Source organism: Quercus robur, chromosome 7 (genome assembly GCF_932294415.1).
Source record: "Quercus robur chromosome 7, dhQueRobu3.1, whole genome shotgun sequence".
In the NCBI taxonomy this organism is placed as follows: domain Eukaryota; kingdom Viridiplantae; phylum Streptophyta; class Magnoliopsida; order Fagales; family Fagaceae; genus Quercus; species Quercus robur.
This window is the reverse complement of record NC_065540.1, coordinates 15,316,596-15,340,734: the sequence shown is the minus strand read 5'-3', so window position 1 is coordinate 15,340,734 and position 24,139 is coordinate 15,316,596. Positions and strand designations below refer to the sequence as shown.

Sequence of the window (24,139 nt, the reverse complement as noted above, 5' to 3'; positions counted from 1 at the left end):
TTGTTTACTTTCTTCGCCAGGGTCGATATGTCCGAGTGGTTAAGGAGACAGACTCGAAATCTGTTGGGCTATGCCTGCGCAGGTTCGAATCCTGCTGTCGACGTATCTGCTATTTTTTTGCTTTGCTTCGTTTTATCTGCAAATTTTTAGTGCAACATTGGCATTAATGCTTTTCCTTCTTTTTTTTTTTTGGTAATTTGTAAAAATAAATAAACTATAACCATCATCTGATGTCTAATTGTTTATCCTTCAAGTGTATTTCTCATCTTTCTCATACTTGCATTACATTTTATTCAAATTTATCTCTATGATATATTTGTTGATTGATTGATTTTATCTCTCTTGTTTTACTAATTGGATGAAAGAAACTGTATGGGCTAAAGATTTGAGGCTCAAAAGATAGTTGAGCTTGGGTCAAGGCCCATCACAATTAATTTATAAAGATGAGTGTTCAAACCAACAATTGGATTGCTCTATGATAATCCTAACTTAAATAAGAAAATATGGCAAGAGATTAACATACAAATTGTTTATTAAGGATAAAAATATCCAACTTATAGTCCTAAGAATGGCCGATGAAACCTTTTACACTAAAGAAGATACAAATGTGAGTATTATGTTTTCTAATATCTGGGATCTGATCCCTGTTCACTGGGGATCTCTTCCCTCTTATAGTGCTCTTACTTCAATCTTGACCCTCCACATGTAAGGTTGTTGATTCTCCATCAATAAACTTGTAGCATCCCTCATTTTAAGGCCATGCTGAGTAAGTTATAGGATGTGCTAGCACTATTCAAATGTCATTCAATCATAAATGCAGTTGGCATGGTTGGTGTAGTGTATTCAATGTGGAGGTGATGATTACTTTTCTGAGAAGTTTCCTCTTCTTCTTATCTACATTGGCTAACACTACCTTCCTCAGATCACAGCCTTTGCCCTCGTGTCGATTTTCTCTAACTTTCATATGGCTACTATCGTCCAAGCACCTTCCTCAGGCAAACTACTTCCTTGGCCACATATCTCTTTTTGGGTTTTCTTAGGCCCACTTGGAATTGAGGGGTTGATGGTTGGGTTTTTGAACTCCTCAGATCAAGCCCAATAGGGCTAATCTTTCTAGCCTCCCACATAAATAATAAGAGATTAAATTTAATAAGAATGTGGTGTAAAATATCCTACTTACACTCTTTAATAAAACATTGATATGTTATATTTTTTCAAATGATGACAGCCTAGTGACCAAGACACATAATAACAACCCATTAAAAACTAATAGTCTAAAGCATGATTTTAAAAACTAGACTAGTCAAATAACCAAAAAGAGGCTGGTTCCCAATTTAACCCAGTTCTTGACCAATTTTTCTTGGTTTGTTTTACCAGTTTTCAAGGTTTTGACTGGACCGATTCTCAATCTAGTTCCCAATTGGTCTGGTTCGATTTTACAACAGTGATCTAAGGTATAAACAAATATTGTATTAATGTTATGTTTGTTTCAATATTAACATTTTATAGAAAATGATTTTTTAAAAAAACATTTTCTAAAAAACTACCTTGTTTTCTTATGTCTAGTAGCTACCTTAAAATGAGCTGAAAAACTATTTATTGACTTCCCCTATTTAACTTTACACGAGATAGAATTGTTTTTTTTTTATTTAGCTTAGCATGAGATATAATTGTTTCTCATAAAATTTTAGTTAAAAACAATTTTATCTTATGTCTAACTAAATAAAAGAAGTTAAGAAATAGATAAATAGTTTTTATTTGACTTTTTTTTTGTACTACCAAATATAGGAAAATACAAAAAACTAATTCACATCAGATTTTCTATTGAAACAAGAGTAGGATAAGAAAACAAACAAACCAATAAAATAAAAATACTGCCGAACCCCTGCTCCAAACTCAACCGCTGTAGACTCCACTTTTTCTCATCCACGAGAGCCTCATCAAAACTAGAATCACATTGTTCCTCTCAGTAGCATTCTTCAACACCCCATAACTTCCAAGTTCCCAAGAATCACACTATTCATAATCACGTTTATTTTATTTTATTTATTTTTTCTATCATTTCATTCATTTGCTGCGAATCCCCTTTCTCTCTAGTCAACCTCAACCTCTCATGTCATGTCCCAAGCGACAGTTGTGGCCTTGTGGGGGGTTTTAGGTGGGCAAAAGTAATTCAATCAGCGTGCACAATGGTCGAGACTATTGGGTTTGTTTTATGGTAGGGTATGGTGGAGTGTGGTCAGTGATAGTTGTTGCCTTGTTGGAAACTGGTACAGATTGGGTGAGGTTTTATTTTATTTTGTCGACATCGCTAGTTCGAACACTTTTTCCCTAGCTCCTAAGCACTTGTGTATAAAAAAGTGCTAATTTAGTTGCAATGTATTTGGCGATTGGGTGAGGTTGATAATAGTATTGTGACTGTTACGATGTGGTATGTGACTAATTAAAATTTGATTCGAGGGTTTTAATGAGGTTTGGATTGTTTGTAACGAGGCTTATGCTTGTTACTGCACAAAATGGATGTGGCATCGCTTGATTTTTTTTTTTTTTTTTTTTTTTTGAGAAACAACATTGCTTGATTAGATGGTGTATACTGTATACCATGAATTTTACATAATATCCTTATTAAATTCAAACTCAAATAATAAATAGGGTTTACAAGTATTACTCCAAATTTATCTCAAATTAAATACTCTTGTTCATTCCTATTTGTGACATAGACATTTAAGTGTTTATAATTGTGAATGTATAAATTCATGTTAGATAATCATTTATATATATAATACAATTTAGTGTGCATTTGGATATAAATTATTTCTACACGCGTCCGCGTTTCTAGCATTTCAGTAGTTTCATGCCTCCTTTTTTTTTTTCTTTGTTTTTTTCACTTTTCAGCTTTAGGGGACAACTACCACTATTCATGCATTATTAAGCATTATCCATGTACTGTTCACGGGATCCATAATTACTTTATTTAAAATAAAAAAATTTAAAAATGGGTCCCATAGCACTATTCATACATTTAAAAATTATTTTACTACAGTGTTTTTAGTTTTCAACAAAATAAGCTGTATCCAAGCGGACCCTTAAGCATTATTCATATACTGTTCACGGGATCCACAACTACTTTATTTTAAAAAAAAAATTAAAAATGGGTCCCACAACACTATTCATACATTTAAAAATTATTTTACTACGGTGTTTTTAATTTTCAGCAAAATAAGCTGTATCTAAGCGGACCCTTAAGTGATAAATAATCTTATTTAATTTATAATAAATATGAAGAGTTGTCAATTGACGCAAATGTCATTGGCACTAGCCAATTGTGTTTAGCTGTTTACTTACTTATTTTATTGATTCAGTTCAACTAATTTGAAATATATGCCATTTTATAAGAAGAAGGGGAGGGATGAGGTATTTGGTTCAAAATCCACTGGATGCAAATATTATTTACAAATAACAAAAAAAGCAAAATCTCAATATGTTATGAACATGTACATTACATCTTAATGTACATCAAAATGAGTATCCTTTTCTTTTGTACTCCATAGGTTCTAACTATGATTGATTTCACGAGGAAGAAAGAAATAGAAAATGAAAGAGGAATAGGAAGAAAGAAACTTTTTTTTTTCTTTTAAGATAATTGTTTGGAGGAAATCATAGCCAAAAAAAAAAAAATCTTCATGGTGGGCTTTACAGCATTCAAAAAGTAAAAAACCTAAACACAATTATTACCTCTAATCATTATTCAACTTGCTCTTAGCTTCTGTTTGGGTAAAAATGAAAAATTAAAATTATTTTACTATTCAGCTTATTTTTGTTACTATTTATGAGTCCCACAACACTTTTTGACACTATTCATGGGTCTCACTATACTATTTTAACTAATTTTTACCTTTATTCACAGTACTTTTTGCAATAATTTTTTAGTTTCAACAAAATAAGTGGTATCCAAATACATCCTTAATCTAAGACGAAACAAAACAGTGAACCTAGAGGAAAAATGACTACCACACTCTTCAAGTTTTTATCCAACAAGTAAAAGGAAGATGTCAATTGTCCCTCCTCCTTTTCCTCGGACCCAAACACAATGTTAGGAAAATGTCCCCATCGAATTAAGAAAAAGATAGGTTAATATTGAGCATTGACATCAATTTTTCAAGAAGAAGAAAGTTAAGTTAAATAGTAAGTAACCAAGTTTTTTTTTTTTTTAATAAAAGTATCTTACAAAAAGAAAATTAAATTAAATAGCAAGTAACTCAGTTATCTAATTATACTTTTGTTCAATTGAATTATCTTGATTTCAAATTGATTCAATTTAGACATTTTTTCCAATTCTATAAAAAAAATTATCACTAAGTATATAATTAACTAATAAAAAAATTTGAAAAAAAAATTCTCACATAAGAAAAACTATAAAATATTTATATTAATTTTATAGAGTTTTTTTAACTGAAAAACTATTTTCTTAATAGTAATTTTATAATGAAATTGATTTGAATCAAATAAATTTGAAACCTTTTTTTTAGAAAAAATAGATTTGAAATTTAAAATACTAAATTAAATAAAAGTAAAATTAGAAGGCTGAAATAAATTTCAATTAAAATTAAAATGTGTAATTTGTATTTTAGTCTTAAAAGAAAAAAAAAAACGAAAAATAACACACTAAACCCCATCCACAACTAGACTGAAATGCTCCAAACAACGAATATCATCACTTTCTTTTTTCACGCCCCCACTTAACTCTCTCTCTCTTATATATCTCAAACTTTCTCTTCTCTCACACCAAAGAGAAATGAAAACGGAACTGAACAACATCATCGCATCTTAGCTCAGAATCTAGAGAGCCGTGAAACCCTAACCAAAACCAAAATCCAACACTGCACGCAAAAGAATCCCTCAACGATCGCTTCCTCACAGTCCACTAGGTATCTTCTTTGCTTCCTTCTCTATCTTTTCTTCTTCTATTATTTATTTATTTATTTTTTTCAAAAAAAAAATGTTTATATAGTTTTTAACGTGTTTGGCTATTAGATCAAGGTTCTGTGTTTATTTTCCGAGAAAAATCGACGATTTTCCCGAGAAAATTTGATTTGCTTTTGTTATAATGAATATGAATTTGTGTGCGGGCAGTTCAAACTATATGCTTCCTAGAAAGAGAGGTGTGGGAGGAGAGGTCGAAACGAAGCAAGAAGGAGAAGGAGAAGGAGTTGAAACGACGACGTCGCATCAGATCATTTCCATCGAGACGACCTTGACGAAGAAGCATTGCGCTGTTGCGGCGACCACCACCACCACCACCACCACCACCACAGAGAGGAACAACACTAAGGGAAACGACGACGACAACAACAACAACAACAACAAAGCGATCAACGAAAGCGGCGACACATCGGCATCGGCTCCTGACGAACCTTCCATCATGGCTTTAGGCAATGGAGCTTCGACTGATATCGATGAGGATCTCCACAGTCGGCAGCTCGCGGTTTATGGACGCGAGACGATGCGGCGGCTATTTGCATCTAATGTTCTTGTTTCCGGCATGCAGGGCCTCGGCGCCGAGATTGGTATGTAAAAGTTAACGGATTATAGTTTAATCTCAATGTTTGAATTCAATGGTTGCTAGTGCTTTGTAGTGTTAGTATTAGGCTATGTTATTCATGGTTGCCAGTGCTTATTAGTTGTGTTAATATTAGGCTATGTTAGATTTACATAAACTATCATGAAAACTGAGGTTTATGAATGTTGCAGCAAAGAAACTTGTTCTGGGATGCAGGGTCTCTGTGTCAAGATTGGTACGTAAAATTGACGGAGTTTAGTTTAATATTGATCTTTAAATTCATTGTCGCTGATGCTTTGTGTTAGTGTTAGGCTATTTTACAATGACATAAAGTATATTTGATTGGCATGCAACGACAGTGATGGTTGTGATATTATGTGGTCATCATAAAAACGAAATTTGTTTTTTGGGAGGGATGCAGGGTCTTGATGCTGAGATTGGCATGTAAAATTAACAAATTTTAGTTTAAAATCCATCTTTAAATATGCGGTAGCTGATATTTTTGGTAGTGTTCTATATATTTGAATGACATACAATGATACTAATTCCAAGAGCCTTGTAGCTCAATTGATGGGCATCTCCTTATGTTTTCAATGGTAACATTCAGGGTTCAAATCCCTCTCCCCAAACTATCAAATTATCAAAATGGCATACAATGATAATAACGGTTGTGATATTGCACGTTTGTCATAAAAATGGGGTTTATGAATGTTGCAGCAAAGAACTTTGTTTTCCAGGATGCAGGGTCTCCGTGCTGAGATTGGTATGTAAAAGAACGGGGTTTAGTTTACTCTCAATCTTCGAGTTCACGGTCGAGGATGCTTATTAGTAGTTTTAGTTTTTGACTATGTTACAATGATGTAAAGTTGTAAACTATATATATTTAAATGAAAATAATAGTTATGATATTGCGTGGGCATTATAAAAATTGGGGTTCATGAATGTTGCAGCGAAGAACCTTGTTCTTGCTGGTGTGAAGTCTGTGACGTTGCATGATGATGGCGTTGTGGAGTTGTGGGATTTGTCTGGAAATTTCATTTTTTCTGAGGATGACGTGGGGAAGAATCGTGCCCTTGCTTCTGTCCAGAAATTGCAAGAGTTGAATAACGCAGTGGTCATTTCTACTTTGACAAGTGAATTGACTAAGGAACAACTTTCAGATTTTCAGGTAATGCATTTGAGTTATTTAAACACTTGTTGGTTAAGGAAATTGTGTATGAATGGATGCTTAGCTTTCATTGCTAGTACCTCATGTCTGGAACATTATAAAAAATGGTTTAGTGGTATGCGTTGATGCAGTAAAGAAAATTAAGTTAATATGTTAAGAAACAAGAAAATTATAATTAAAATTGTAGCATTGATTAATAAAAAAATCATGCCAAGAGAATTCACACCACATGATATGCTAACATTACAGAGTATGAAACTTGGTAAGACATTTGATTCATTATGGTCATAGCTTATTTCTCTTAATATTATTCCATCCTTAGAGAGGTTGGACCTAAGTGTGATGGCAAGTGCCCTCTGTTCAATTGATGTATTGTGGGTACCTAAAAGCCACGTTTCCTAGATCCTGCAGAAGCAAGAACATTGAGCACTGGGTACAAATTCTTTTATTGTTCCATCCTTGGGTTGGTAACTTTAAAAAATTAAAGCCATTCCTTACAGAATTATATGTGCATGTAGATGGATGGATGGTAGAAAGAGAGTTCAGCTAACATCGATAGGAATTAACCATTTTTTGACATATCCATCTTTCAGTCTTTGTTGTTTCATTTTTCAATATGTATTATCTGTAACATAAGTCAACATAAAGTGTCTTGAAAATAAGGTCAATGAATTCAAAGAGGATTATAAACAAATAGAGTCAGTGACTTAATAGGCACTACTAAACTTGACCCAGCCCTGGTGAGGAAAATAACTTCTCTTGGACATATCTTTCTAGTTATGAGATGCAAACAGCAAGGGCAGGAGAGTTCAAACCAATTACACAGACATCATATGTATGAAACTACTACCACTAAGCTGCAAGTGGTAATGGCTTCAACAACAACAACAAAGCTTTAGTCCCAAATTTTTAGGGTTGGTTATGGATCCTCAACAAATTAGTTAGGGTTGGGCACGTGGATAAATAGATTTAAAATTCTCCAATAAATAACTTTCATTGAATAAATGTTTAGAATACATGAACCATAGGCCAAACAATTGACTAGAACTGGTCAGGTATTTCCTTGGTCCTTGTCCAAGGTGATGTCTAGTCTGGTTTTAAAAACTATAAGTTAAATGATTCTTGGAGTCAATTACGTTGGAAATGACAGACCACAGTTAAAGAGGGGGAAATGTGGACATGTCAAGTAGTGTTTCAGCTCTTTCTAGATATTTATATCAGCCAGATAAATGTTCTAGCTTGTAAAATTTGCTTGTTATCTGTAGCATCTGAGATTATTCTTTCATCAGGTTAGTGCTACTTGTAATAGTTGTGTTAGTGTGTTTGCTTATGAGTATGTGAAATGAATTTATGTTTGTTCTTTAACTCCTAGATGGACGTAGTAGCTGCATGTTTTTTTTTTTTCAACATTATTTTCACAAAAAGTAATTCGAATCTTAAGAGAGATGTATGTGCTTTGATTCTGACAAATACTATGCCTGTCTTTGGCATTTGAATTTCTACAGGTGGTAGTTTTTACAGATATTAGCTTGAAGAAAGCAATTGAGTTTGATGATTACTGCCGTAATCATCAACCTCCAATTTCCTTTATAAAATCTGAAGTACGAGGCCTTTTTGGTAGCGTGTTTTGTGACTTTGGCCCTGAGTTTACGGTATTTGATGTGGATGGTGAGGATCCACATACAGGCATAATTGCGTCTATTAGCAATGACAACCCCGCTCTTGTATCCTGTGTTGATGATGAGAGGCTTGAGTTTCAGGATGGGGACCTGGTTGTGTTCTCTGAAGTCAATGGAATGACAGAACTAAATGATGGAAAGCCAAGGAAGGTTAAGAATGCAAGACCCTACTCGTTTGCCATTGAGGAGGACACCACACAGTATGCTGCATATGTGAGAGGTGGCATTGTCACACAGGTGAAGCAACCTAAGGTGTTAAACTTTAAGCCGTTGCAAGAAGCACTAAGGGATCCTGGTGATTTCCTTCTAAGTGACTTCTCCAAGTTTGATCGTCCACCCCTCCTTCACCTGGCATTTCAAGCTCTTGATAAATTTATATTGGAGTTTGGACGCTTTCCAGTTGCTGGATCAGAGGATGATGCTCAGAAGTTCATTTCTCTGGTCATTGGCATCAATGATACCTTATCAGATGGGAGGCTTGAGGCAATTGACCAAAACCTTCTTCGTCATTTTGCATCTGGTGCTAGGGCTGTGCTGAATCCCATGGCTGCAATGTTTGGTGGTATTGTTGGACAGGAAGTTGTGAAGGCTTGCTCTGGGAAGTTTCATCCTCTTTTCCAGGTCAGTCACATTAGTTGGGGATTGGTTCTGAGTGGATCTGGAAACTTGATAGATTGATAATTTGGTCTAGTTGAAGCTTAGCTTTGTCTAGACTATGGATTGGGGTGCTCAACTGATTGAGTGAACTCCAGTGTTTTTTCTGCTGTCTTGAGTTTTCCATCAACTCAAATATTATGAAATTTTATCCAATGTTGTTGAAGTTCTGATATTTTATGTTTCTTTTTTGGCACAGTTTTTCTACTTCGACTCAGTTGAGTCCCTTCCCACGGAACCCTTGCATCCTAGTGATCTGAAACCCTTAAACAGTCGTTATGATGCACAAATTTCAGTGTTTGGATCCAAACTCCAGAAGAAACTTGAGGATGCAAAAGTATTTATTGTGGGATCTGGTGCACTGGGGTGTGAGTTCTTGAAGAATTTAGCGCTGATGGGGGTTTCTTGTAATAAACAAGGGAAATTAACAATTACAGATGATGATGTTATTGAGAAAAGTAACCTCAGCAGGCAGTTTCTCTTCAGGGACTGGAACATTGGGCAGGCTAAGTCAACAGTCGCTGCTTCAGCTGCTGGTTTGATAAACCCTCGCCTCAACATTGAAGCACTGCAGAACCGCGCAGCCCCTGAGACAGAGAATGTATTTGATGACACATTCTGGGAAAACCTGAATGTTGTAATCAATGCTCTGGACAATGTGAATGCTAGGCTTTACATTGATCAGAGATGCTTATATTTCCAGAAGCCATTATTGGAATCAGGGACCCTAGGTACCAAGTGCAACACTCAGATGGTTATTCCTCACCTTACCGAAAATTATGGTGCCTCTCGAGATCCACCTGAAAAGCAAGCACCCATGTGCACAGTTCATTCATTCCCTCACAATATTGACCACTGCTTGACATGGGCTCGATCTGAGTTTGAGGGTTTGCTTGAGAAGACACCAGCTGAAGTGAATGCTTATCTAATCAACCCAAATGAATACACATCTGCAATGAAGAATGCTGGCGATGCTCAGGCCAGGGACAACTTGGAACGTGTTCTTGAATGCCTTGACAAGGAGAAATGTGAAGCATTCCAAGATTGCATAGAATGGGCTCGTCTGAAGTACTTATTTTATTTAATAATTACATTTATTTAGTTTACAATATAGGATCACATCTTTAACTCAGTGTCTAATGGCTTGTATTAACGGAACCAGGTTCGAAGATTACTTTGCCAACCGTGTGAAGCAGTTAACATACACTTTTCCCGAGGATGCTACAACCAGTAATGGGACACCATTCTGGTCTGCTCCCAAGCGCTTCCCTCGCCCACTGCAGTTCTCAGTTGATGATCTCAGTCACCTCTATTTTATTATGGCAGCATCGGTACTACGTGCAGAGACATTTGGCATCCCAATTCCTGATTGGGTCAAGTCCCCTAGCAAGATGGCTGATGCTGTTAACAAAGTGATAGTCCCTGATTTCCAGCCCAGGAAAGGTGTTAAAATTGAGACAGATGAAAAAGCTAACACCCTTTCCGCTTCATCAATTGATGATGCTGCTGTTATTGATGAGTTGATCATGAAGTTAGAAGACTGCCAGAATCAGTTGCCCCAAGGTTTCAAGATGAATCCAATTCAGTTTGAGAAGGTTAGTCTCCTGTTTTCTCTTCTTATTCTCTCATCTGTACTCTTTCCCTTTTCCCTCCTGGAGGTGTTTGGAATGCTGATTTGTAGTAAATCGTTTTGGACTTTACTATCATGTGTTACAATTCTTATATATATATATATATATATATAGTCATTTGTTACAGTTAGCTCTAAATAATTGATTTTTATGTTGTGGCTTTTTCACCTTCTTCTGGAGGTTCATTTTTATGGTGGGTTGGATCATTTGTTTGGTTATGGATGAAAAGAGGTAGCTTTTACCTTTCAAATCTTCACAAATTTAGGTCAAGGTCTTTTGAGTGTTCTTTAAAATTGTATCCATGAGTGGCCTATGAGAAGATTGTGCACCAAGCAAGGTGCTGGTTCACATGATGATAGGGGCCTTTTGCCAAACCATTTTTAAAGATCTCCAAAATCAGGAAATGGACTTTTACATTCTTCAACATTGTTCATAAATAGGTCGCTATGTTTAGACTTGTTCATCCCACACTAGTGTTGCTTCTGAAATCGTACGACACTGACACCATGGTTATTCTTATAGAATTCACTCCATACATGAGACAATCTCATTTCAGTATGTGTTTCATTTGGAATTTCAAATACTGAATTCTGTTAATTGGTGTTAAGTTGGATTCTATGTTAGAATCATGCATCTACCATTTTTATAACTATTGGCCTGAAGGGGAGGGAGAAGTTTTTAGTGCACTTAAACATATTTTCTAGATGGCCGACCATGACTAGTCTGTTAAGGATCCATAGCCGATTCCAAATTTTTGGGACTAAGGCTTTTTTTTAACATATTTTCTTTATGCCCAGGATGATGACACAAACTATCATATGGACCTAATAGCTGGACTTGCGAACATGAGGGCAAGGAATTATGGTATCCCTGAAGTTGATAAGCTTAAGGCCAAGTTCATTGCAGGGAGGATCATCCCGGCAATTGCAACCGCCACTGCCATGGCGACAGGTCTTGTCTGCTTGGAGCTGTACAAGGTTATAGATGGAGGGCATAAATTAGAGGATTACCGAAACACCTTTGCGAACCTAGCTCTCCCTCTTTTCTCAATAGCTGAGCCAGTTCCTCCTAAATTGATTAAGCACAAGGACTTGAACTGGACTGTGTGGGACAGATGGATTTTGAAGGACAATCCAACATTGAGGGAGCTTCTTCAATGGCTGAAAGACAAGGACTTGAATGCTTACAGCATCTCTTATGGGAGTTGCCTACTTTATAATAGCATCTTCCCAAAGCATCGAGAGCGCATGGATAAGAAGTTAGTGGATTTGGCTAGGGAAGTGGCCAAGGCAGATCTACCTCCATATCGACATCACCTTGATGTGGTAGTGGCTTGTGAGGATGACGATGACAATGATATCGATATCCCTCAGGTTTCGGTTTACTTCAGGTAGGCATTTTGACAGTAAAAAAAAGAAAAGAAAAGAGAATGCTGTCTTAGGATGGGACCCTATCTTAATTAGAACTCCAGTTTAACGCATGGGATGTATGTTATAGTAACTCCTTTTCTGCATATATACCGATGGTGTTAAGTATCGATTATTGTTCAATACCAATATTACCAATATTGGCGTTGCTTTGCTTTTTAGGTTGAGCCATGGTTTTGTGGTTGATTCCTTGTGTCATTAATCTAACTGGAAAGATTGATTTTCGAGAGGAAGGTAGACCAGAAAACGAGTTTGAGTAATAGTTTTCTAAATGCATTAGTGGGACATTCTTTCTAATCTTGTGGTTGGGTGTCTGGATTGTTACAGTTAATTAGACGCCATGTACTGGGCCAATGGCATGGCAACCGATCTAGAAAAACAAGGGCAGGAAAAAACAACATAAAGAAAAAACAAATTGCAAATTTGATCTGGGATCTCATTCAAATTAGCGACTTTCATGAGATAGAAAAATAATTGCAATTTCTCTCTGATATCCAATCAAATTGGCGAGTTTCATGAGATGCATGGTGCTTTCAAAGAATAATGGGATGGACTAGTCATGGCCTCATGGGATTGGAAGTGATACTTTCTGCTCTGGAGGTCATGTTTTATGCCAATTAGGGATTGACCTGGGGAATTTAATTCCTTAGTTATTGTTAGAATCTTGGTTAAATGATTAAATTCATAATTTTCTAATATTTTAAACTTTTGGGACAATCAGTAATTCAACAAGGTATTAGAGCATTTAAAATGTTAAATTTCCCACTTATTGAGTCTCACTTATTAAAGGGAGTTTGGGCTCATACATGAGGGAGAACATTAAAATTGTTGAGTGTTAGAATTGTGATTAAATAATAATTATAACATTTCTACGTGAATGTGATTCCTGTTTTTATTGCTTTATCTTGTTCTTGACTATGTTTACCGCTTGGTACGAATTCTCTCAAGACTGCCTTATCCAATTACTTATTAGTATCAAGCATTTGGGGCAGAATACTTGCCCCATTTCTGGATTTATTTTTTGCTCAGAAAACATTTGTACAAGAGCTCATGCTTGAAATGTGATCCCATTTAAGCCGCGATAATGACCATTTTCTCTTCTTTAATCATTTCATATTCCATAAATATTGCACTATGATAACAATGAACCAAATAGAGACAATGGTTGAATGATTATAAAAGACTATTCATAGGGGTGGTGGCAATCAACTTATTGGTCGCTCGCCAGCCAATCTCTCAATGGAGGCAAGTTAAATCAGTGGGTTCCTGAATTAAATTCTTGCTATTGGAACCAATATAAATTCATGTGCAAGTAATGCAAAGTGGGAGCAATGTTACTTGACTTCTAAGTTTTAAGACAATGACTTAGGAGTTGGGACAACTAAGTAAAACATAATAGTGATAGCAACTGCTATGTAATGCAACTCTCGGAACATGGTATAATATTAATATGTCAGTTAACCAATATTCTTTTTTTGCTGTATTGGCTTAAATAATCTTATACAATTACAATTATACAGACTGGAGGAAAAAAAAAGGACTGCCTTTAAGTGTCTTCTCCTTAGCTATGGTTTGTCCAGGTTGAAACTCTTACTATTGTATTTCGTTTCCATTCGAAGACAATCTCATTTCCAATCTGCCCCTCAATCCTTATCCCATATTTATTTTCCCCTTCTTCCACCATTTCTCTTGCTTCCATGAATATTTCTTTGCTCAGTCGCCTACCCACCAGCCTGAGTCCCGCGTCAAGATGACAACCCCCCCTTATCTCCTTCCATCTTTGGAACCAAGCAAGAGAAGAGATATAAGGTGCCACAAAGAGGCATTCCAGGGCTATTCTTGCTTCTGTAAAATGAAGTGGCAAATTCATTTCCAAAGATTCTAACAAGGCTTTGTAATGCACCAAATATCCCTCAAAGAATGACCCAAAATCTGAGCAATTTTTCAGTTTTTCATAAGCGTCTCCATCACCAAAGGTTATAATACCCTTGTGAATAGTACTACAATTGACAGAATTAGCTATCAATTCCTTAGCCAACCTTAGAAACTACATGACAAGGCTTCTACTTCTACCCCTCCACACGTGTGGAAGCCCGACCATGCAATTAAACACCAACCATTCTCTCCTTCCACCCTTTTCGTCTTTAGTTCACTTACTAAATCATCAATTCCCATCTCTTCCACTTTCAACTTTAGGCCAAAAGCTCTTGCTTGATCATAGAGCCGCCTTTTCGTCTCCTCAAACCTCCACATTGGAGCACCATTACAAGCCTCCTCTTCCCATCTCATTGATGTCAATTTTAATGTTTTGTGCTGGTGTGCAATGGCCTCAATCATTGGAGGCCATTGAACACCTTCTCCCATGTCAAAGTCCACTATGTGTATTGTCTCTGCATCATCTGGAATAGCTTCAAGAATTGCAGAGTTTGCTGCAAAGTGAGTAAACTTCCCATCAGGTAAGGCTTGGTAGAGTGCCTGAAATGCAGCCTCGAAGTTCTTCAAGGACTCTTGTTTCAAATTCTGACCTTGATTAATCTCACTGTCTTAAGATAAATAGAAAGCAAGGCGCTCCAATGTTTTGCCAACTGGGCTACCTTTCTCACTGGTGCGTCTCAAAATAACTTGCCTAAGCTCTCTTTGATCCTTCTCCAAGGCTACCCCATAAGCCTTAAGTAGATGAAAAAGGCCCAATTGGTTATCTATTTCCATGTCTTCTCCTAGCAATTTTAGAGATGATTGAACAGACACTACATCTGTTAATACTGATTCAGAATTCATGGACTGGCTAGGACTGAAACTACCTTCTCCTTCACTAGGCAAGGGTTGCAAAGGGAAAATTCCTCCATTAAAATAAGGGTCTTGTCCAGGGAACAAAATTCCCACTTCCGTGGGGAAAATGTCTTCCAAACCTCCATACATACTCTCTATCTCATCATTCAAAAAGATTTACTGGGAAACATCATAAATGGGACATGGGATTGAAGAAAATTCAGATTCCTCAGTTGTGGTGACAAAGTCATCACTTGGGAACCTGGGTGGTGAAAATTGGAGTGAAGGAAGCTCCGAATTGTCCTCTGTTGTGGTGAAGAGTGTAGGGAACTGATCAAAGTCACAGCAATCAACAAGAGCATCCATGTTGAAGTCATGGTGTTCAATCTGGTCAAAGATTGAATCCATGGTTAGCTCAGGCTGAAACATCTTTTTGATGATTTCTACAGGCTAATTAAGGGAACTTTGTGCTGGGAGTGGTTTAGTTTTATGGCAAGCCTAAACATATAAATGTATATATATAGAAGTTGAACGATGTGTAGACTATAGATAGGTAAATATATTCTCAAAAAAGAAAAGAAAGATAGGTTAATATAAAATAATTGGTGAAAACAGAATATAAAAAGGTACCAAATGGTCCTAACCCCTATGATTCTTTTCTTGGCAGCTTCTTGGTTGGAGCTGGCTTATGTTGCCTCATGCATAAAATCACTATTTTCAGCCATATCTTATTCATGAGATTCATTGAATAAATTAAAATTTCACGTCATTTCATTGTAATTACCTTTCATTCCCTAAGAAATTTAACATTAAATGAATATATTAAAAATTTACAAATTTTATTGTAAAAAATTTATAAATTACCGTGGTAATTAACGTGATTGGTACTTTATCAATTATATTATTATAAATAAGTTTAGTAATTTTTTTTTATATGTTGCATTTTTTAAAAGATGTTATATTTATTTGTAAAATCTATACATCGAAATTTATAATATCCCTAATATATTTTCTATTTTATTTATTTTAAAAATGATATGTCTATCAATTTGGTCTTCTACAAAAGTTTTCAATGGTAGAAAAAGACTAACCCCTCGCGACCCGTTAATTCAATTACACTTGGCTGTATAAATATTATTTAAAAAATAAAAATAATTCAAACAAAATTGACCTCTAGTTAGCTGGTTTGGTGGTCAAAAGCAATATTTTCTATTTAGAAAGGGACAAACATAAAGAGTTCATAAACTTTCATGAAACTTCATTGTTAAGATTGGTGTGATGGTCATAAATCATAATACCCGTAGATTAGTATTCGAATTTTCGAATTTTCCTATTGATGAAAAGTTAAACTTAGCACAAACTTGGGAGAATACCTTTTTAATGATATAGTACTCCCCAAAATTTTAATAATTAATACATGTGTTAGAAATTTGGCCCCAAAAAATGGAGCTCCCCCCAAAAAAAAAGTTGTCCCCCGGACCCCAATTTAGAGATACGTAGTAATCTGTATTGCCTATGGCCAAATAGTCAATAAAGTAGAAAATTTAGTAATTCATATGAACAAAAGTTGCTAGGAATTTCATTATTGAGGTGATAATTAAATTTTACTCCATGAAAAATGATTGTTCAGTATAACTTTGATAGAAAATATTAAGTTTTTTTTTTTTGCACACTGAGTGTTATATATATATATATATATATATATATATATATATCTCTTGTAAATGTATCAGTACCATAATTTGTCCTCCAAAATAAAAATTGATGGTTTTACTTCACTGATCAAAAACTCCGTTTCGTTGAGTTGTAAACATTAGTTGCTTGTGAAAATTATTAAAACAAAACTATATATGTACTTAATAAAATTGATATTTGCTTTTAAGGACATCTACGGAATTATTACCAACTAACCAATTTATCTTTTTGAGAGATAGGAGGTTTTCCATTAAATACATTAAACAGTGTTAATCGAGTTACAAGTATTTTGACGAGGTATTGTCGCTTAAATTAATAGCCTCATCCATCTATTGGACATGTAGGCTTGTAGCTTGTACATATATGCTTGTCGGAAGTTTTCGTTGGGGATTATTAGCCATTAGTTGTTTGAGAACTATAATAAAATATTAATAAGTCTAGTGACACAGTAAATTTTACAATATTATTCATAATTTTTGAAATTATAGGCTGTGATTAGTGTACAATAAACCTAATGTCCATGATAATAGCAATAAAAATAATATTGTATTAATCATAAATTGTTATTTATCACCTCAATAAGTTGTGAAAAAAAAAAAAGTTGTCAAATTTGTTGCGTAGCTGTAGGAACGATTGTAATATATATATGCTTGAACATATACGCTTAATAGTGGATAGATAAAATATAGAGATTGAAAGCAAAGAGTTTGACGTACGCAACTTCATGCAAAAACTTTGTGTTATTTATTGTCCACGTAATGCAAAAGTATTACTTTTTACTTATTTGGATAAGGACTGCCAATTAATTAAATTACACCTTATCTAAATCTTTAGATTTTGCACACAAGGTATATTTGTATTAGTATTAAATTCTTCCCATTGTTAATTAATTAGCATTTTTTTAAAGGACCACAATGTATAGTAATATTAAACCCTCTCCATTGTTATGTTCCAATAACAACGAGACAGTTTACTCCAAAAAAAAAAAAAAAAAAACAACGAGACAGCAATCGATTACTTGTATTGTGTGGTATTAGTCTATTAGATTATTAATAATCTATTATTATATATGTTGTATCATTAATATATTATATCCATTGTACATGTATTGATTACAGTTTATTATATACTCCAATATATATCTTGACAATCTTTCCTATTCCGAGCTACATGACTCATCTTTTTGCCAACCTTTTGTGAAACACGTAAAGAGCTAACTGATAAAAGAAATAGAATAAGAAAAATCTATAACCCTGCATATGTGAAAGGGTTGTGATGTAAAGTTTATGTGTCTTTTGATTAACCAGTGGGAAAATAGCTAAGACATGTAGGTCTCTTCCAGTTGATGAATTTTTTTTTTTTTTTTTTTGATCAACCAGATAATGAAAAAAATTAGCCTTCTAACAATTGTCACAAATGATATGATGATATATATTACTGTGTCATCAATTTGCAATGTGATACCATTTTATGATGTCTAATCTTTGGTATATATCGTACTCAATTCCTTCAGATATACCTATTAGTTCATAAACTCGAAAAGTCAAATTAACAATAGACAATTGGAGGCAAAAACATAGAAAGATTTGATATAGTTTTCCTTTATATTGTTAGATACTCTCTGCGCAGGTTAATGCATGATCAATGCATTTGAATTAAACAGTAATGAATAAAACAAATGGTGCTTATTTCTTATTCTTTATCTCCTCACAGAACCTAAAAAAAAACAAGCCAGTGCTTTTAAGGCTTCTCATGTGGAAATTTAAATAGATCTATTTCATTGTTCAAATTAAATATTATAAATCTAAAGGTGTATAAATAAAAAAACACTCTATATACTATTACATTGAAGAGGACCAAAAAGTAAAATTCTAATTGTGAAATAATTTTTTCTCAATTTTCCATTTCCAATGAAATGGAAAAGATCCATTTCCTATGAGGTGTCACCCCTCAGATTATATTATTACAAATATCGTTGGTCCTTTATTTAAACTTCCCATCCAAAAGGGTTGGAATATATCTTGAAATTTGGATTTGATAGCATGCTATTAGAAGACAAAATTTCAACAACATAATTATATTTTTATTAAGTTGTGGATACCTTTCATTCAATGAACTTTTCCCATTGTTTTTTACTCTTCTGATATTATTAATTGTTCTTAAAATAATCCTACCTAACAAACTATATTGAGTAATGTCTTGTCGTGATGGATCGTAATTTTACCCTAAAATTTATAATCAAGAACAAGATGGTCATTCTCATTTTGAATTATATGTATTAATGCTGAGTTCGGTTTGTACCATAAAGTTTTGTAGACAAGTGAGCAATAGAAAATGATCGTGTTTGAAACAGTAACGCTACATACCTAATAAATTTCATCATTTTTCTAACACTTTATTTAAGTGAATATTGCTTTCATATGAACTCAGCTTGTACAAGTTTTATTGTACACTAATCATAACATGTGTTATGCAAACTTAAAAATTATGGAAAAAAATGGTAACATGTATCGTGTAATTAGATTTATTGTGTTTGAAAACATTTGCATGTAAGCAAAATTATTTCTCAATAATTTTTTTAACATCTGAAGACATAAACCATGTCGTATTTGGAACATAATAAAAGTGATAAAGGATTGGTATTAATGAGTTAGAATTCCTTTCCACACCAAATATATAAAACATACATTGGGATGGATATTTGACTATATCCTTTCCTTTATGCTTCAAGAAAAGGTTTTAAGGAGGAATATAGAGTCATAGCTTTGGTCTTTACATTTTTCAGTCATTCACTCATTCACCCTAGCTCTACACAATCATTTCATGATCTGTTTTAGTTTTTTTTTGTTAAGAAAAAAATTATGCAGGTTCAAATCTATCGTATTTATCAAAAAAAAGATTATACAGCCTAAACTTTCTCAGCTTGTATGCCTATTATTTGACAAAATAGATCTATTGGACGATGAAGGTGACAACCACCACGTGATGTTAATTAGACTACCTAAATAGTCGATCCTATCTCCTTATGAACAATTGAAAATTGACATTTCAGAAAAAAGAAAAAAAAAATTGACAAGTGATAGTTTTTTATTTAGCAGATGAAAATGGTAGAAATTTTGGCATTTGGACATACTTAAACAATGGTGAAAATGGCCAAATACTACCTGTGGGGGTAAAAGTTCGCCAGTCAACGTTGGGCCATAGTTCCTGTACTAGGCCCAACCACAATAAGAAGCGAAGATACGGGCGGAGGACCCCCCAGCCCAATCATGTTGGGCCAGGCTTGCTTAGGGGCGTCCGAGGAGGAGTACCTCCTCGGACGCACCAAATGGGAGACCGATTCACTCCCTTTACATGGCGAAAGGTCATCCAATATCAAGGAAGAGTGCATGACGTTCCGGGGGGGGGGGGGGCAACCACAACTGCCGCATTAAATGCCAAGGAGCAACTTTTCCAGCCGCATTAATGTGGAAAGGACAGGAGAACAGGATTATCTTGGCCAGTGCAACTCACAGAAAAGAAGGAAGATGTCCTATGGGACAGGCACTCAAGTAGAGGCCCAGATGATTAACAAGTGTAGGGTCATTATCGTAGAAAGGATGCTATATAAGAGAAGAAAATCCCCATGGTCAAGGGATCGCAAGGAAGAGGAAGAAAAATAGAGAAAAGGAGAAAGGAGTTGGAGAAAAAAAACAGAAGATACAGCCCCACGGACTGTTATCCCAAAAGCTTAGAGGAATATCCCCACGTCTAACTGGTTGCATGGCTTGTTCGTAACTACGTTCACCCTGTCAAGACCTAGTTCTGTAACCTACTCTCTACAAATTCATTGTTGAGGGACTTTTGGGCCAGAATCGCTCGCCTGTTGGGCCTGAGCTCCAAAAACCGCCCTTACACTACCATTTTCAGAAATTTGTAGCAAAAAAGCACTGTTTCGGAACTAAATGGGAATCTACCATTTTTTATATACTCGAGCTCACTAAACTCGAGTTCTAAACAGTACTTAAGTTTAGTAAACTCGAGTTTCTAGTTTCATTCTACTGTGGCGCTACTGACCTGGAATTTGTGCAATAAAAAAAATAATGTGGTACTTGAGCTTGGTAAACTCGAGTTCCTTGTAATATGGAACTCGATCATACCAAGCTCGAGTTCTTTGTCAATAAAATGCTCGGTATTGTTTTTCTAAGGTACTCGAGCTCATTGAGCTCGAGTTCCGTACAAATTTTTTTTTTTTTTTTTTGGATAATCAACAAATAAACATAAATATAAAAATAAGTAATATGGAACTCGAGCTTGGTAAACTCGAGTTCCTTATAATTTTTTTTTTTTGGATAATCGACAAATAAACATAAACATAAAAATAAGTAGCATAAAATTATTTCTAGCATTTTGCATAAAATAATTTTCTATTCAGCATTATTTAAAAAATCGTTCACTCTCTTTTTTACATAAATTATTTTCTGTTCACAATTTTAAAAATTGTTCGCTGTTTTCTCATCAAACACCTAGTGAAATCGTAAGACACTTATAGTTCACAAACACTTATACTCTTAGAGTTGGAAATACTTGTAGTAAGAGTCTATAAGATTTAAGTTAGGGTGTGCAAAATATTTTTAAGAATAAATTAAAGTATTAAACTAACAAAAAAAAAATATAAATATATATATCTATATATATATATATATTGAAGTCATGGGGTTCATTTGAACCTCTGAACAAAGGATAGAGCTGCCCCTGGTCAAAATAGCCAAATATAGGAACAACTATTTCCTCTCACATCTTGATGTCATAAAATATTCAAATAGAATCCCAAAGAGGCCTATCTTTTTAAAAAAAAAATAATAATAATATATTCAAATGTTGATAGAATAAATTTCATGTCTTCTAATGTTTGTATTTTTACAAAACAAAGATATTCATGAGTACAAAATTATTCTCATGTTTCTATATATGTTTATGTTAATGTTTATTTTGTTTCTAAAAAAATGTTCATTTTTATTTTTGTTAATTTAAATGTTGTCTTCAAAATAATAATTTTATATGTGATATACCTATAACTTTTTTATAGGCTTTTTTAATTAATATATGGAAAAAAACACTACATTTTTCTAGTGATTTATTTTAGCTATATACATTACGTAATTCCAAATGCGTCTAGTTTGAAGAAACCATTTTATTAGAAGGGCAGAGGTGGAAAAAAGGAAAAAGATAAATTATTTATACATACATACATACACGGAAAATTATTGAATGCTTCGGGAGTATGCACATTATGTTTACTGTATATTCGAATCTGCTTACTGCATTTATAAAATCTGTTTTCAACATTAACTAAAACTGTTCATTGTTTTCTTATAAAAATTGTTCATTGTTTTCTACATAAACTATTTCTAGCATTCTGTATAAAATTATTTTCTGTTTAGCATCATTTAAAAAATTGTTCACTCTCTTTTTTGCATAAATTATTTTCTATTCACTATTTAAAAAATTGTTCACTGCTTTCTCATAAAACACCTAGTGAAATCATGTTTTCTAAATTTAAAAGCCAAATTTGAATGCTTTTTCATGTTTTAATTTCACAATAATTGAATCAATTTTTTTGCATTGATAAAATCTGTTTCTACATTAATAAAATTTGCTCTTTGCACATCATGTTTACTGTATATTCAAATTTGCTTATTGCATTCATAAAATCTGTTTTCTAATTAAAACTATTTATTGTTTTCTCATAAAAATTGTTCACTGTTTTTTGTATAAACTGTTTCTAGGATTTTGCGTAAAATTATTTTATGTTCAACATTATTTAAAAAATTGTTCACTCTCTTTTCTGCATAAATTATTCTCTGTTCACTGCATAAATTGTTTACTGTTTTCTCATAAAACACCTAGTGAAATCGTGTTTTCTAAATTTAAATGCCAAATCTGAATGCTTTTTCGTGTTTGAATGTCACAATAATCTAATCTATTTTTCTGCATTGACATACACAACTTCATGCAAGAACTTTGTCCTATTTATTGTTCACATAATGCAAAAGTATTAATTCTTATTTAGATAAGGACTGCCAATTAATTAAATAACACCTTACCTATATATATTTTTTTAGAAAGAATTTAAGTACTTTTATTAATGTAAATGAGTTAAATTCGAATGCAAAAACGAAACAATATAGGAGGGTATATCTTCCATCCATACTTGTAAATCTGGTATACTTATAGCATGTTTTGTCAGACTATGAGCTACACTATTGCCATTTCTCTTTAAATGAGAATACAAAACTCGTAGAAAATGATTCGAGTAAACTTTCACATCCTCCACCAGTAGACCCAATAGGCATAGGTTCTGCTCTTGTGACATTAAAGCTTGAATCAAACCAAGAGCATCACCTTCTAGTATTACACTTTGGAACCCCAACTCATGAGCGAACATCAAGGCTTTCCTAGCAACCAATGCTTCTGTCTCCTCTACCTTATACGCTTAAGACATCTTCTCTGAACATGAAGCTAAAACAGCCCCATTGTTGTTCCTTATTACAACTCCAACACCTAACTTATTTAATTCACCAAAGACCGCTCCATCGAAGTTCACTTTCACAAAACTAGCTTGCGGTGCTTGCCATCTGTTTCCTCCAGTTCCGTTGCTTCTCACCTACATACCTGAAGCTTCTATGTTGGCTTTGAATTGCGCCAACAATTCGGTTGACTGTGCAGCAACTTGGTGCAGTGGACTAGCTTGAAGATTGGACCTCACCTTGTTCCTTTGATTCCAAACAGTGCAGGCCATATATGGTAGCAGCTCTAGTGATTTTCCTTCCTCTATCATCCATGACAATAGCTCCTTTATACATGTGAAATCAATTTCACCCCTGAACCCCCATTTTTCCTGATCAGCCCACACAACATCCAGCTCCGGACATGACCATAAAGCATGCATCGAATCCTCTACTACCATTTTACACCTTTCACAGATTGAGTCCTCTAAAATTTTCCTTCACATCAATGCTTGTTTGGTTGGAAGCACATTACGACAGGCTCTCCAAAGAAATTTTTTTATCTTTGGTGGGGCTTGCATCTGCCATACTTCCTTCCAAACACACTTATAACAGATTGGAGGGGTTTGAGCATTCAATTGCAGCTCCTCTTCTTCTTTAAGGAACCTATATTAATTCGGACTTACATGAGTAATTTCCTGAAGTAGAGTAAGGCCAAAACAAGGTGTCTTTTGTCACGTGTCAACTGAGGGGAATTTTCTTGATCAACTTAGCATCCTCTTCCACAAATAATCCATCCACCATCTGTTCCTTCCAACTTCTTGTGCTTGGGTCAATAAGTGAGTCAACATTGATTTTTGAAACTCTCCAATGGGCAAATAGGCTGAAGCGTTGGGTGGTTTCTTGGCAGCCAATGATGTTGCCAACTATTTATTTTTTCTCCACTTCCTACCCTCCATAAGGCCCCACTTTGAATGATGTCTTGTCCTCTAAGTATACTCTTTCGTGCATAAGACCCCATCTTTGAGTCGATAGCCTCCAAAAGTGATGAATTGGGGAAGAAACGAG

General features: G+C 34.4%; 1 protein-coding gene, 1 non-coding gene and 1 pseudogene across 2 annotated transcripts; 2 read left to right on the top strand and 1 right to left on the bottom strand.

The window, feature by feature from the left end:
- Positions 1 to 21: 21 nt before the first annotated feature.
- TRNAS-CGA (transfer RNA serine (anticodon CGA)) lies at positions 22 to 103 on the top strand. Its single transcript has one exon. It is a non-coding gene; the product is annotated as a tRNA-Ser (tRNA).
- Positions 104 to 4,706: 4,603 nt separating this feature from the next.
- LOC126692454 (ubiquitin-activating enzyme E1 1-like) lies at positions 4,707 to 12,229 on the top strand. Its single transcript, XM_050388064.1, has 7 exons — positions 4,707 to 4,928; positions 5,134 to 5,567; positions 6,511 to 6,728; positions 8,234 to 9,028; positions 9,261 to 10,129; positions 10,224 to 10,656; positions 11,490 to 12,229. The coding sequence occupies exons 2-7, from the start codon at positions 5,144 to 5,146 to the stop codon at positions 12,084 to 12,086; spliced, it is 3,336 nt and encodes a 1,111-aa protein (XP_050244021.1). The 5' UTR covers positions 4,707 to 4,928; positions 5,134 to 5,143; the 3' UTR covers positions 12,087 to 12,229.
- A 1,350-nt stretch (positions 12,230 to 13,579) lies between these two features.
- On the bottom strand, positions 13,580 to 15,440 carry LOC126692453 (protein NODULATION SIGNALING PATHWAY 2-like; annotated as a pseudogene).
- Positions 15,441 to 24,139: the final 8,699 nt, after the last annotated feature.

Excerpts from the sequence above, each read along its gene's own strand:
- LOC126692454 (XM_050388064.1), top strand. The coding sequence starts at position 5,144 with ATGCTTCCTAGAAAGAGAGGTGTGGGAGGAGAGGTCGAAACGAAGCAA. Across the intron at positions 5,568-6,510 it reads GGGCCTCGGCGCCGAGATTG|CGAAGAACCTTGTTCTTGCT; the intron begins GTATGTAAAAGT and ends TGAATGTTGCAG. Across the intron at positions 10,130-10,223 it reads ATAGAATGGGCTCGTCTGAA|GTTCGAAGATTACTTTGCCA; the intron begins GTACTTATTTTA and ends TAACGGAACCAG.